The 15,299-nt window shown below is 38.6% G+C and overlaps 1 protein-coding gene across 1 annotated transcript in view; it reads left to right on the forward strand.

The window, feature by feature from the left end:
• Nucleotides 1-15,299, forward strand: part of Stpg2 (sperm tail PG-rich repeat containing 2) — a 338,340-nt gene that overhangs the window by 63,801 nt on the left and 259,240 nt on the right. Inside the window, exons 8-9 of the mRNA XM_057793774.1 lie at nt 75-231; nt 5,152-5,312. Coding sequence (XP_057649757.1) covers nt 75-231; nt 5,152-5,312 — 318 coding nt within the window. The remainder of the gene's footprint in view (nt 1-74; nt 232-5,151; nt 5,313-15,299) is intronic.

The raw sequence follows: 15,299 nt of genomic DNA on the forward strand, positions 1-15,299 counted from the left end.
CTTCTTCTTCTTCTTCTTCTTCTTCTTCTTCTTCTTCTTCTTCTTCTTCTTTTTTAATTGGTTCATTTTCCTAGAGATTTGCATCTATCAAATCAAGTACCCCAGCTCCTGGCACATACAATGAAACACGAACTGCTTTTAAGTGCTTAAAGAAAAGATCAGGACACAAGTCTCCATTTGGACAAAGTGCTGCCCGATTCATAGAGGACAGCACGGCACAGGAAATGCCAGGTTTGCTGTTACTCTTCCACTCTAACTGCATGCAACTTCTTATCCTTCACAAGATGGATATGTAGATATGTAGCATGAATAATTAAAAACCCAGAGATAGATAATTGTCAACCTGAAGATCAGAAAAGCAAAGCAGCCAGCCACTGGATCTTACCTCTACCTCAGACAGAAAATGAGCAATCCTGCCTCCAGGAATCCTCAGATTGAGTCTGAGCTTGAGACCTGTCTCATCCTGCTTTATCTTCCTCTCTAGTGCTGGGAGTAAAGGCATACACCACCACCGCCTGACCTGTGTAGCTAACTAGTGTGCCTGCTGGGATTACTGGGATTAAAGGCGTGTGCGTCTACTACCTCACCTGTATGGCTGACTAGTGTGGCTGCTTTGCACTAATCTTCAGGCAAGGTTTATTTATTAAAACACAAATAATAAATCACTATATTTCCCCTTTTTTGTCTAAAATAAAAAAGAAGGCTATAACTAACATAAGAAAAACTATATATATAATAAATATAATAACTATATGCAATTTATACAGGTAATAAATACATTAGCAATGTCTAGTCCATTTACATTTGACAAATTCAGAGAAAGTACTCCATTATCTATCATACTTGGTGAGTTCGAGTGTTGTACATTATTCCCTTTCAATTCTAACTTGTATTAGCAATTCAAAATTATCTTTTAATGTCTCTCAACCTTATATACCTATATTTCTTTAGTAAATTTATTTTTTCTTTTTTAGTCTGTTAAACAAGGAAAACTGTAACTTTAACTATCTAGTTTTCAACTCCCTCAAAGAACCGAGAAGGAAATAATACTGAGTAAGCAGGAGGTGTGATCAAGTCACTTCCAAAAGATGTGAGAATGACAAAAAAGCTGACTGCCTGGACAGTCACACAAGTTTCTGCTGCAAATCTGGGGCATCCATTTTTGGCCTAGAAGCATAGAATATTTGATAGATTTTTCCATGAAGCAGGAGTTTTGAAGGTCTGTCCCACCTTGTCTTGAAAATGTTTGGCAGTCACCCTCTTTTGTGTCCTACCTGTCTAATTTGGATGACATACTGTCAACAGTTGAGGCAAGGACATTTTCTTTTTCAGTGGCTTACTTCTGCCACAAAGAAAGTAAATTCCATGTGGAGTTTCTTTGATGCCCATTATCTTCTCTGAAGTTGAGTGGTGCTGCCAGGAGCAGACCTGTCTCATTCTCATAAAAAAAAAAAAACTTTGTTATTAAGACATATTAAATGCCATTTTCTGTAGATCCCTGAAGTATTTGAAGATGAGCAGTCTAATTTAAAATATATCCCTGTTTGATCTTGAAAACATACCTAATATGACTACAAGTTTGATTATACTAGGTGATTAACTACTAACCAGCATTTCCTTATTATCCTAAACAGTTGGTAATAATAATTTCAAAGATTAAAAATTTGCATTACATTGTGAAATGAGTTGTATAGGTACAATACCTTGAACAAGAGCAGAAATGTATGTATAGTATGTGATAAGAAATTAATCTCAAATTTGTATCAATTTAAAAAATTTGTATATAATATACAAAATTCAAACCCCTGGTATAGGGGCTGAATTTGGCATAAAGGCCTGCATGAGGCCCCTCACAGAGTTTCCCAATGGTAAAGGATTACCTTGAATATTCCTTGTTTAAGTACATTCGTCAGTCTAATGCCCACATTTGCACACCTTCCACATAAGCCAGAAGGGAGGAGTATTCTGAATAGATCATTCTTAGAAAAACATTGTTTCTAGGAAGGCGTTGTCTACAATCCCTTTTACACTGACCTTGTTTGTTGCAATTATAACACTTGACATTGTTATTTTATTTCTCAAATCTCTGGAAATCACCTCTCCTATCCATGTATCATTACGGCCAAAACATTCAATATTATTTGTATCTCAAATCTATTCCTCCAAAGGTACTGACCTTGCTTTAATGGTCAATAGAGAATTAACATTTTTAATAGCCAGAGATTCAATTATTATTTATCCAGCTTTGAATTTGATATCATTCTATTTACTGCCGAAGTCAATCTTTGTAAGAAATCCGTAAAGGCTTCCTCTGGGCCCTGTATACTTTAGTAAATGATTCAATTTTCTTTCCCATTCAAAGCTCCTGCACAGCATAAATCCTTAGTATGGTCATTATATACAGGTTGCCTTTCTATCGTAGCATAATCTCCTTCTTCATGATGTTGATCTAGGTTACTCCATTGTTCAATAATCTTAGCCTCTTCTCTTATCCAGGTACTCCATTATAATTGTGGACCAGGCTCTAAAACACCTTTAATCTATTCTATCCAGTTTTTATGGATAATTCTATTACAAACTGACCATGAATTTAACATTGCTTCACGAAAGGTGAATGCATGCCATATGAGGCTATTGCTTCCATGAATCTCCTTAAATCTAACATTGGCACAGGAGTTCAGTTAGTTTTAACAGAGCCTCTGCCATTTGGCAATTTATGTGAAGTTAGTGGATATATTAAGGTTGATTATTTATAAACTTTAGATTGTTCCTCTCTATTCTTATAATGCGATGCTAAAATTGGTTCTCCATTTAATTCCTCTGTTTGGATTTGAATATCTCCATTTTATAAGGTTTTTCTAAGGCCTGTATCTTAGCACTAAAAGATTAACCAACTTTTTATAGTGATAAAACAAAAATGATAATGCTGATAATGTTTACAATTGACATTTTGTAAGTCCCAACTAAATTATATATCCTCTCATTTAATTGTTTCATTTTCAAACTGTCTAGCATATTATCATACAGAGGTCCAAATCTTTGTAATGGTTTTCACATTTTTTTTTTAATATGGGAAAAGCTCTATTTTAACTAATTTCTCATTTTAAAAATTTTCAATTTTCTTACCAAATCTGACACTGATGTTGATGAAGATGTGAGACTTATTGCTACTGTGTAGAACAGTAAAAGCCTGACTGGATTTTACTGCAATACTTAGTTTGGCAGCAGCCCAAGAAGAGGGTTCAGGATGAGCCTGCCAGGAGAGGAAAAAGAAAAACCTAGCAGGTAGAGCAGTGACTCCTGGGGGCATGTAGCTCCAGCCTATGTGGTGGTTGTAAAGCCACAGGCAAATGTTGTTTATCAAATATAGCATGAATAATAAAACCCAAAAGAAAGATATTGGGGTTCAACCCGAAGATCAGAAAAGCAAAGCAGCCAGTCACTGGCTCTTACCTCTACCTCAGACTGAAAATGGACAGTCCTGCCCCAATGAATCCTCAGATTAGGATTTAGCTCATGACATGTCTCCTCTTGTCTTATATTCTCTCTAGTGCAGGGATTAAAGGCATGTGCTACCATCACCTGACCCCTTTGGTTAACTAGTGTAGGTGCTTGAAGCCAGTCTGGTCTACAAGAGCTAGTTCCAGGACAGCTTCCAAAGCTACAGTGAAACCCTGTCTCGAAAAACAACAACAACAACAGCAAAACAAAACAAAACAAAACAAGAATCCGTGGATATAAAATGTTTGCTTTACTGGGACAGTTGGTTCTGGATCTTCAGCACACTGAAGGATCAGTTGTGATTGATAAGATACCAGCATCACTGAGGCAAAATCTTCTGAGATGTATTCTCTCAGCTGTATTTTTTTTCAGTCAGCACACAGACAATGTGGTCTAGGGGGTTAAGGGTGTATCTCAGGCTGGTAGCTAAACTTGCTTATGGATAGTGGTACCTATATGGTACCGATTTTGAAGGCATAAAGGGATTATAGAGAATAGATTCCGCTTGTCACCATTTGGGAAGGTTGGATGCCCTGTAGAGAAGCCAGGGGGTCATTGACACAGGTGTAGCCTCGGTTGTAGTGGAAGCCCCACCCAGGCTTGAAACTGTTGAGAAGTTGAAGTTGGCACTTTGAAGCAGGGTTTGAGTCCACAGAGAGAGCACAGGAGGGGCAGCCTCTGTTGCAGCGAATATCTTAGCATATTGAGATGCCAGGGGTATGGGGTGACCTCTAAAGACAGTGGAAGGTGTGCAGTTGAGCCAGCATAAATCTGCAAGACAAGCTGTGTACTGTGAGTAGCAGGGCAGGAGAAGTGGAGCAGCCCAAACTCTTTGGATACCAGACTGTAAATCTCAGATGACAGACACTGATCTGTATGCATTTGTTTCAGTCTGATTGTTCCTGTGCCCTGGTTGCTTTTGGTGAATGTTTTTATTTCTGCAACAGAAACCAAACTAGGACACTATTGAAGATTAGAGTATGTTTCACTAGGTATGGATGTTAGGAGTCTTATTAAAGGCAAGAGGAGGGTGTTTAGGTAACTTATCCTGTGAAAAATTATTTTGGAAGCAATAGTTTCCTTTGGTAGCTCTGCTTGGATGTCTTATTGGTCCAGGATCTTGTCACTAGGGATGAAGGTAGTTAGTACCATTCTCAGGGTGTTCCTTCTCAGCACATTGATTTTTTTGTCAGTAATTTCTTTGAGTGGTCCCTGCAGCTCAGTATAGTACATGACTTTCAAATGGTATCAGGCTGCCGGCTGTCTTTCACAAGGACAACCACTGCTATTATCAAGGTTTGGAACAATCCCATCACTCTTTAAAGTTTCTCACAAGCACCCTTGACATTAATGTCCACTCCCATGACTGTCCCAGGCAACTGTTCTGAACTTGTATTTTCTAAATTTTTGTATAAGTATGATCATTTAGACTTTTGTCACTGCTTTTTTGCATATTTCTGACATTCATTCATATTTATTCATTAATATGAATAATAATATTTTGATATATCTTTAAAAAGTATCTATATCATTTTAATTTGGCCAGAAATATATGAATCCCTCTTTAAAATATTTACCTAATGTTATTGAGTTCAAAAAAGTTCTTAAAAGTGTACTTATTCTTATATATAATGTTCTTCATAATTTTAGGCCCTGGTTCTTATGATATTGCAAGTAACACTGTAATTGCCAAGGTTCAAAACACCTGCTTGAAGAAACCACAGAAAACTGCATTTGGTTCTACTGTCCCTCGAACATTGATCACAGATCAGAAAGAAGTTTCCAGTGGTCCAGCTCCTTGTGATTATCAGGTGATACGTTAATGACAAAATGTTATTTTTGTGATTCATTTTTATTTAATTATTTAATGTTTTATTTAAAAGTTTTTTCATTTTAAATACCAACCACAATTCTTCCACCCTCCTTTCTTTTGCTCCCTCCCCACTTGCTCCCCACCCAATCCCTCATCCACTTCTCAGAAAGGGTGAGGCCTCTCATGGGGAGTCAACAAAGTATAGCATATGGAGTTAAGACAACACCAAGCCCCTCCCCCCGATTCGAGGCTGAGCAAGGTATTCCTCCATAGGGAATGGTCTCCAAAAAGCTAGTTAGTGTGCTGTGGATAAATCCTGGTTTCACTGCCAGTGGCCCCACAGACTGCCCAAGTCACCGAACATTCACCCACATTCAGAAAGCCTAGTTTGGTCCCATGTAGGTTCCCCAGTTGTCAGTCTAGAGTTAGTGAGCTCCCACTAGCTTGGGTCTGCTTTCTTTGTAGGTTTCCCCATCATGATCTTGTTCCCTTGCTCATATGATCCCTCCTCTCTCTCTTCAACTGGACTCTAAGCCCTGGATTGCTTAGCTGTGGATCTCTGCATCTGCTTCCATCAGTTATGGGATTAAGGTTCTATGCTGAAAATTAGGTTGGTATTCAATCTGACTGATTACAGGGGAAGGCCAGTTCAGCCATCCTCTCCACTATTACTAGGAGTCTTAGCTGGGGTAATCTTTGTAGATTCCTGGGAATTTCTCTAGCACCAGATTTCTCTCTAACACCATAATGGCTCCCTCTATCAAGATATCTCTTTCCTTGCCTCCTTCTCCATCCCTCCTTCAACTCAACCATCCCATTCCCTCATGTTCTACTCCCTCTTTTCCTTCACCCCTCCCTTCTTCCTCCCACAGTTACAATTTACTCAGGAGATCTTATCTATTTCCTCTTCCCAGTCTCTATTAGGGTCCTCCTTGTTATCTAAATTTCTCAGGGGTTGTTAATTGTAGCCTAGTTGTCCTTTTCTTTACATCTGATATCCACTTATGAGCGAGTACATACTGTATTTGTCTTTCTGGGTCTGGTTTACCTCACTCAAGGTAAATTTTTCTAGTTCCATCCATTTGCATGCAAATTTAAAGATGGAATTTTTTTTTTTTTACCACTGAGTAATATTCCATTGTGTAAATTATACCACAGCCTCTTTATCCATTCTTTGGGTGAGGGGCATCTAGGTTGGTTCCAGGTTCTGGCTATTACTAATAATGCTGCTATGAACAGAGCTGAGCAAATGTCCTTGTGGTGTGAGTGTGCATTCATTGGGTATGTGCCTGAGTGGTATTTCTGGGTCTTGAGGTAGAATAATTCAGTTTTCTGAGAAACTGCCTTACTGATTTCCAAAGTGGCTGTAGAAGTTTGCACTCCCATCAGCAGTGGAGGTGTGTTCTGCTTACTCCATATCCTCTCTAGCATAAGCTGTCATCAGTGTTTTTGATCTTAGTCATTCTTACAGGGGTAATATGGTATTTTAGATTTGATCCATTCATCTGATTCATTCATTCATCTGATAGCTAAGGATGTTAAACAGTTCCTTTAATAATTCCTATAATGTCTTTCGGCCATTTGAGTTTCTCCTATTGAGAATTCTGTTTAGATCTGTACCCCATTTTTTTCCTTTTTTTAAATTTTTTTTTTCAATTAAAAATTTCTGCCTCCTCCCCGCCTCCCTTTTCCCTCTCCCTCCCCCCACTCCCCACACCCCTCCCCCTCCTTCTCCAGTCCAAAGAGCAGTCAGGGTTCCCTGCCTTATGGGCAGTCCAAGGTCCTCCCCCCTCCATCCAGGTCTAGGAAGGTGAGCATCCAAACAGGCTAGGCTCCCACAAAGCCAGTATATACAGTAGGATCAAAACTCAGTGCCATTGTCCTTGGCTTCTCAGCAGCCCTCATTGTCCACCATATTCAGAGAGTCCGGTTTTATCCCATGCTTTTCAGTCCCAGTCCAGCTGGCCTTGGTGAGCTCCCAATAGATCAGCCCCCCTTGCGGTCTTCCTTGCTCATGTTCTCCCTCCTTCTGTTCCTCATTTGGACCTTGGGAGCTCAGTCCATTGCTCCAATGAGCAATGTACCCCATTTTTAATTGGATTATTTGATACTTTGATGTCTAGATTTTTGAGTTCTTTATATATTTTGGAAATCAATCCTCTGTCAGATATGGGATTGGTGAAGATCTTTTTTCATTCTGTAGGCTGTTGTTTTGTCTTATTTGTTCTGTCCTTTGCCTTACAGAAGCTTCTCAGTTTTAGGAGGTTCCATTTATTAATTGTTGCTCTCAGTGTCCATACTATGGATGTTATATTTAGGAAGTGATTTTTTGTGCCAGTGCATTCAAGGATACTTCTCAATTTCTCTTCTATCAGGTTCAGTGTAACTGGATTTATTTTGAGGTCTTTGAAATCATTGGGCTTGAGTTTTGTGCATGGCGATAGCTGTGGATCTATTTGCAATCTTTTACATGTTGATATCTAGTTATGCCAGCATGATTTGTAGAAGATGTTTTCTTTTATCCATTGTATGAGTTTGGCTTCTTTGTCAAAAATCAGGTGTACATAGGTGTGTGGATTAATGTCAGAGTCTTCACTTTGATTCCACTGATCCACACACATGTGTTTTTATACCAATACCATGCTATTTTTATTATTTGAGTCATAATATTCCCTTATTCTCTGTTCAGTTTCTGTCTGGCAGAACTGTCCATTGGTGAGAGTGGGCTGTTGCAATCCTCCACTCTTTACTAAAACCCTTTACTCTGAGGTAATATCTGTCTTTGAAGTTGAGGCATGTTTCTTGTATGCAACAGAAGGATAGATCTTGTTTTCATATCCATTCTGTTAGCCTGTATCTTTATAGGCAAGTTTAGTCCATTGATATTAAGGGATATTAATGACCAGTGATTGTTAATTCCTGTTATTTTCTGATTTTGTTGTTGTTGTTGGTAGTGTGTTTGTGTCCCTTCTTTGGGATTTTCTGGTGTTAGGTTATCTATTGCCTGCAATTTTGTGGGTGTAGCTAGCTATCATCCTTGGGTTGGAGTTTTCCTTCTAGTACTTTCTGTAGGCTTGGATTGTGGTTAGTTTGTTGCTTAAATGCGGTTTTGTCATGGAGTATTTTGTTTTTTCCATCTATGGTGATGGAAAACTTCACTGGTTCTAGTCATCTGGCCTGGCATTCTTGGCCTCTTAGTGCTCACAAATTGTCCAGAACCTTCTGGCTTTCAGAGTCTTCATTGAAGTGTTAGGTGTAATTCTGATCGGTCTGCCTTTATTTGTTGCTTGGCAAGTTTCTTTTGCAGCTTTTAATATTCTTTCTTCATTCTGTATGTTTAGTGTTTTGATTATTATGTGGCAAAGGGAATTTTTTTTTTTTTGGTCCAGTCTATTTGTTGTTCTGTAAGCTTCTTGTAACTTCTTAGGTTTGTCCTTCTTTGGGTTGGGAAAGTTTTCCTGAATGATTTTTTTGAATATATTTTCTGTGTCTTTGAGCTAGAGTTCTTATCCATCTGTCCTTATTATTCTTAAGTTTAGTCTTTTCATGGTGTCCCAGATTTCCAGGATGTTTTCTGTTAAGAATTTGTTGGATTTGACATTTTATTTGACCGATGAATCTATTTTCTCTATTGTATCTTTGATGCCTGAAATTCTCTCTTCCATCTCTTGTATTCTGTTGGTTATGCTTGCATCTGTGGTTCACTTTGTTTACGCAGATTTTCCATTTCCAGAATTCTTTTGGTTTGTATTTTCTTTATTGTCTCTATTTCAATTTTCAAGTCTTGAACTGTTTCCTTCACCTATTTGAATTCCGCCCCCCCCCCCCCCTTGGTTTTCCTGGGTTTCTTTAAGGGATTTCCTGATTTCTTTCAATTTTTGTTTATCTTTTCCTCAATTTCTTTAATTTTAATTTTTTAAAATTTTTTTCAAAGAGGAGTTTTTCATTTCCTCTTTAGGGGCCTCTATCATCTTCATAAAGCTATTTTTAAGGTTTTCTTCTTTTGTTTCATCTGTGTTGGGAAGTTTAGGTCTTGGTGTTGTATAACCACTAGGTTCTGCTGGTACCATATTTTTCCTTATGTTGTAAATGCATTCTCACACTGCTTTCTACCTATCTGGATTTGGTATAGGTGTTGATTCTTCCTCCAATTGGTGCAGGTGGTGTCTGTTATCTTAGGGGTCTGCTTTTCCTCCAATTGGTGCAGGTGGAGCCTGTGTGTCCAGGTGTCCTCTGATGCCACTGGGGCTGGTGGGGAAGAGGTCTTGCCACCATCATCCCCAACCACATCAGAGGTACCTGGAGGCACAACCCCCACCTGCACTGATTGGAGCAAGAACCCTAAGAGCCAGTCAGCAGGCGAGACTACTGTGACCAGGCTTCTGATGCACCTAGAGATGGTGGTAAAGGGGCCTGGCCACAGGTGATTTTCTTGCTGACTGGCTGCTGGGTTTGGGATGGGGTTCATAATTCTTTATATTTATATATGATACTAAGCTGTTAGAACTCTCTAAACTTTCATGTTGGAATATAATTGCTAGGAAAGTATGGTGAGATATTCTTATTACTGTGTTCCATATGTTTTGAAAAGTTGAAGTCTGATCACATTAATCAGTAGATGAATGACAGCAGCAAAAATAACTCACAAACCGAAGTCCTAGAGATTACAGATATTGCATCTGAAAAACACCTGCGGTAAAGATATATGTTCAGGAAAAGGTAATCAGGAAAGTGATGTGCTTAGGTTCAGACTAAGAAATGGAGATGTTTAGTACATATTTTTAAGGGTTAGGTAGAGTTAAGCAAACAACTAGTTTTAAAATAGTAAGTTTTTTAATAAGGAGAAGGCGCTGTGTGGGTAAGGCCAGCCGTGGGGGCAGGAGATGAGAATGGGAGCTTGAGACTGTGATTCAGTGGAGGTATTAGGTAAGCTTTGGCTTAGGACAGCCTTATGGAATATAATATACTTTTATAGTGTATAAAATGTGATATATAATTATATAATATCCAAAGATTATACACAAGTATGTACAATATAATTACAGATAATATAATATATAAAATTTTTATTCATGTATATTCACTGTAATTGGTACTGAGATACATAAAGGCATTTTAAACATTGTGTGCATCTGTGTTCACATGCCATGGGATGTCTGTGTGGGCCGCAGCATGATTTTCAGGAGTCAGCTTCCTACCTTCTCCATGTAGGTTCTGGAAATGAACTTGGGCTTCAGCCTTGGGATCCAGTGCCTTTCCCCACTGAAGCATTTCTTTGGTCACAAAGTGACATTCTTGCACACATATTTAATATGTATAATATGGTTCTAAGATGAGGCAACAGTACTAACAGTGCAAACAAACTTGAATATAATATGCCTAAGGATTTTAAGACTCAGTGATACCATTCCTGGCATTTACCCAAAGGATGCTCTACAATGTTTATAGCAATTCCTGGCCCTTACCCAAAGACACTTGCTCAACAATGTTTATAGCAACTTTATTCATAGTATCTAGAACCTGGAAATAACTTAGATGCCCCTCACCTGAAGAATGAATAAAGAAAATATTGTACATTTACATAACAGAGTATTATTCAACTGTTAAAAAACAATGACATCAGGAATTTAAAGGCAAATGGATGGAACTAGAAAAAGAAATCATCCTAAGTGAGGTAACCCAGACCCAGAAAAACAAACATGGTATGTACTCAACTCATAAGTGGACATTAACTTTAAAGTAAAGGATAACCATGCTACAATCCACAACTCCAGAGAGGCTGAGTAACAAGGAGGCCCAAGGGGGACTGATGAATCTCACTGGGAAAGGGAAATACAGCCTTTGTTTGACCTATAGTCTGTCCTGCCTATGGGCTGTGCTGGGGTAAGGGTGACACAGAAATTGTGGGAGTGGCCAACCAAAGTCTGGTCCAGTCTGCAACCTATGCCACAAGAGGGAACCTACCCATCACTGCCTGGAGTGCTAGGCCACAGAGGCTGGATAGCCCAGAGACTTAGGATATACCCAAACATGATTGGAAAAAAAAGTCAATGTAATGATGCCTAACGATATTTTGGTATACTCATAAATTGGTGACTACCCCAGTTGTCCTCAGAGAGCCTTCTTCCAGTAACTGATGGAAATAGATGCAAAGATCCAAAGCTAAACATTAGGCTGAGCTCAGAGAATCCTGCTGAAGAGAGGGAGGAAAGATTGTAGGACCCAGAGGGCTCAAGGGTATTAAAACCCCCACAGAAATAGCTAATGTTGGCTCAAAGGAGCTCACAGAGTCTGAACCAATAACCAGAGAACTTGCATGGGACTGACCCGGCTCTCTACATATATGTGACAGTTGTGTAGCTTGGTCTACTTGTAAGATTCCTAACAGTGGGATCAAGGGCTGTCCCTAAGGTGTTGGGTGGCTCTTCGGAACCCATGCCATGTCACGATGGGTAGCAAGCCCCTTGTCTCTGACTCAGTAGCCTGTGTCTTCTGTTAGTGCTTGAAACTCACAATATTTGGTAACTTGAAACAGAATATAATAGGATACTCTGATATCTACATTTAATTAATTTATAGACATTTTTATTTTATTGTATTTCTTCTCATTCCCTCAACCACACCCCCCTACACACACACACACACACACACACACACACACACACACACACAGTGTATCTGACAGTCTTCAATAGCTTTCTGGTTTTGTCAACTTATTTCCATTGAAGTCACCACTTTATTAATGAGTTGCTCAATGAAGAAGTTTAACATGACTATATCTGCTCTAAAGGATTTTAGTCTTTTGGTTGGCAGATTGTTTTGTATTTCTAAACTTCATTTCAAACTTTTTCTTACATATCTTTTTATGTATTTAATAAGGTTCACTTTGATACAAGCGTATTTTAATTATGATTATAAATTAGGACATTGAATCTACCTTAGTGATTTTAAGGGACCTGTAATGAATTTTAGCAGTTTTTAAAACGTTTTGTTATGCTTTGTGTAAAATGTACTATTAGTTCATTAGTTTTAGTTTCCATTGTTCTTCCCATAGGAGGCTTAGTGGCATTCTCTGGTCACTGTCATCCAAATAAAAATAATTAGTCTTATCATTTCTTTAACAATCCTAACTTAGAGCATTTTTACTCCATTTTGCTACATCATCCGAGATTCTAAATGTGCATATTTTAAACTCTTGTAATATTACTACTCTGCATTGCCTGTCTTCACTGGTATGCCATTACCATGTGGCTCACTCCTTTTTGCATTTTCCGGTTTCTGTTGGGAACGTTTTTCTGTCTTCCTGAACAATAGACACCTCGTGCTTATCCTTGTGTAGGTTGGCTGTTGCTGAGTTATTGTAGGCTTGGGTTGTCTTTAAAGGTTGGTTTTGTATAAAGCTTGAAATTTTGGGGACTGTGTGAATTTTTAGGTTGCTGGTTACTTCCAGCACTTTAGTGATGTTTATGTGTCTTCTAGTGAGACGTGGGTTGTTCTCCATATTGTTTTTCCTGTGAAGTGAATTTTTGCTGCGATGTTTTTGTGTCTCTCCTCTATATATTCCATATGACTGTGTTACTTTCCTTTCAGTGCATCTGTCTCCAAATTGCAGAGCCGTTTCAGCTTGGCTTGCTGTGTGACGTCAATTTGAAATAATTCCTGTCTTTTGCTTCTTCATATATTTCTTCTGCCTGTCCTTTCCCACATCTTGAATCCTGATGCATATGTATGTTGGATTATTTGTCAGACTCTGAACATCTCTTAGCGTACTTCTGCCTTGCACTTTTCCCCCTCTTCACGCTTGTGTATATAAATTTTGTGTTAGAAGAACCTGTCTATCATTAAGTGTTTTTCAAAATGGAGCTATTGAATTACTTTAGAAAATATTTTTCTCTTCTTTTTTTATTGAAAAATTCTACTCATACAATATATTCTAATATGGTTTCTTCTTCCTTAACTCCTCCCAGACCCTACCCATCTCCCCAACTACCCAACTCCATGCCCTTTCTTATTTTTTCTCTATTTATGAAGCAAACAAACAGGCAAACAACAACAAAAATTGCTCAAACAAACCAGAATTTTAAAAAAACAAAGAAAAAAGCATAAGGAATACATACACGTGCACACAATTAATTTCACCTGTTCTTTTTTCAGTTCTAGAATTCTTTTATTATCATATATTGATTGTATAAGCTAATGAGTTTCATTATGACATTCTCAATACATATATAGTATGCATTTAACTATTTTCATATTTTCCTTTGACCTTCTCCAGTCCGCTCTTTGTTCCTGATAGTCTCTTATAAGGGCTGCTCCATATAGACCTCCTCTAACTTCAAGTCTTGTTTTCAGAATAAGTTTAGATTGTACATAGAGAGAAAGCGTTTAGTGTTTGTTTTCATGGGCCTAGCTGTGTGGTTTAACAAGGTGATCTTCAGCCCTCACAGATGTCCTTCCTATAATCCCTCCAATGACCCTCCTTCTCAAATTGATAATATTTTTTCTTTGATTAGTATTCTTACATACATATATACATATGTATACATATGCACAACTATTTAAATTCAACCTGCTGAGACTAGTTTTGTCACTTATATATAGACTTCCCAGTTTGTACTGGACAACCTATAAAGGGGCTCATCCCTGGGAGCGGTTAATTCTCCATCTCTCAGCAGCCATTGTCTACAGTTCTTTGCCTAGGGGAATTTCCCCCCCATGTTAGCTTGTCTATTGATATTGGCTTTCCTCCTGTCTTGTTTATGTAGCTACTTTTAGGACAGGCTGTTTCAAAACTGATTTTCTGGCTCTTATAATCTTTATGCTCCTTCTTCTACAATGTCCCCTGGACCATAGATCCAGGCATTGTGATGTAGCTGCATTCATTGGAATTAGGCTCCTGCAAACTATTGATCTCTGCATTGTGCCCAGTTGTGGTTTTCTGTGGTGGCTTCTATTTGCTGTAAAGAGAAGCTTCTTCATTGAGGTGTGGTAGTTTTACTTACCTCTGGGTATAAAGATAAGATTTAGAGTACAAGAAGGAATTATGGGGATCTGTCAAAGTGGTGGTAGTTGATTCTTTCCTAATGCCTTAACTAGCCCCAGATCTTGGCTAAGTTTAATTCCAGGCATGATTTCCCTGCTGGTGAGTGGGGCTTACATCCAATTAGACAGCTGTTGGTTACTACCAATACATGTGTGCCACTTGTGGATATCTTGCCATATTGCTGATTGCTGTGATGTGGGATGTATCTCTGTATGCTGTAAATATGTTTTATTATCATTGGTTAATAAAGAAGCTCATTTGGCCAAAAGCAAGGCAGACTAGAGCTAAGCAGGAAATCCAAGCAAAGATAAAGGGAAAAACGAGGGAGAGTAGGGGAGACACCCGCAGCTGCTGGGGAAACAAGATTGAGGTAACAAGCCACTCACTAGTGTCATGGTAAACAGATGATTAGAAATGGGTTAATTTATGTGTAGAGCTAGCCAATAAGAAGCCTGAGTCATTGGCCAAACAGTTTGTATTAATATTAATCATAGTGTTTATTCGGGAACTGGTGGGAAGGAGAGAAACCTCCAGTTACGGTACTGGGATTCATAGGTGTTGCATCTGGGTAAGACTATGCATTGTTTCCCTCCCTTGGCAGCTTGCATAGAATTGTCTGGTACCATGGAAGTTGGACTGAAGGAAGAAGGAACTTAGTTCTCTTGGGAACTCAGTGCTGGGAACCAAACTTGGGTCTTCTGTTAAAGCAGTTATGTGCTCTTCACGACTGGACTCTCTCCAGCTCCTCATTTCTGTTTTTTGATAATCACCATGTTGTCTGGGATGACAGAATCTCAATATGGCTTTGTTCTTCATTTCCCTGATACTGAAGATGTTGAACTTTTTCCAAGTATTTATTGATGATTTAAGCTCAATCTTTTATTTTCCTTTTAGTTAGTGAGTGATTTGAGGAGCATTTCTGTTAGCAGCTCTTCTCTAAGG

Source organism: Chionomys nivalis, chromosome 18 (genome assembly GCF_950005125.1).
Source record: "Chionomys nivalis chromosome 18, mChiNiv1.1, whole genome shotgun sequence".
Classification (NCBI taxonomy): domain Eukaryota; kingdom Metazoa; phylum Chordata; class Mammalia; order Rodentia; family Cricetidae; genus Chionomys; species Chionomys nivalis.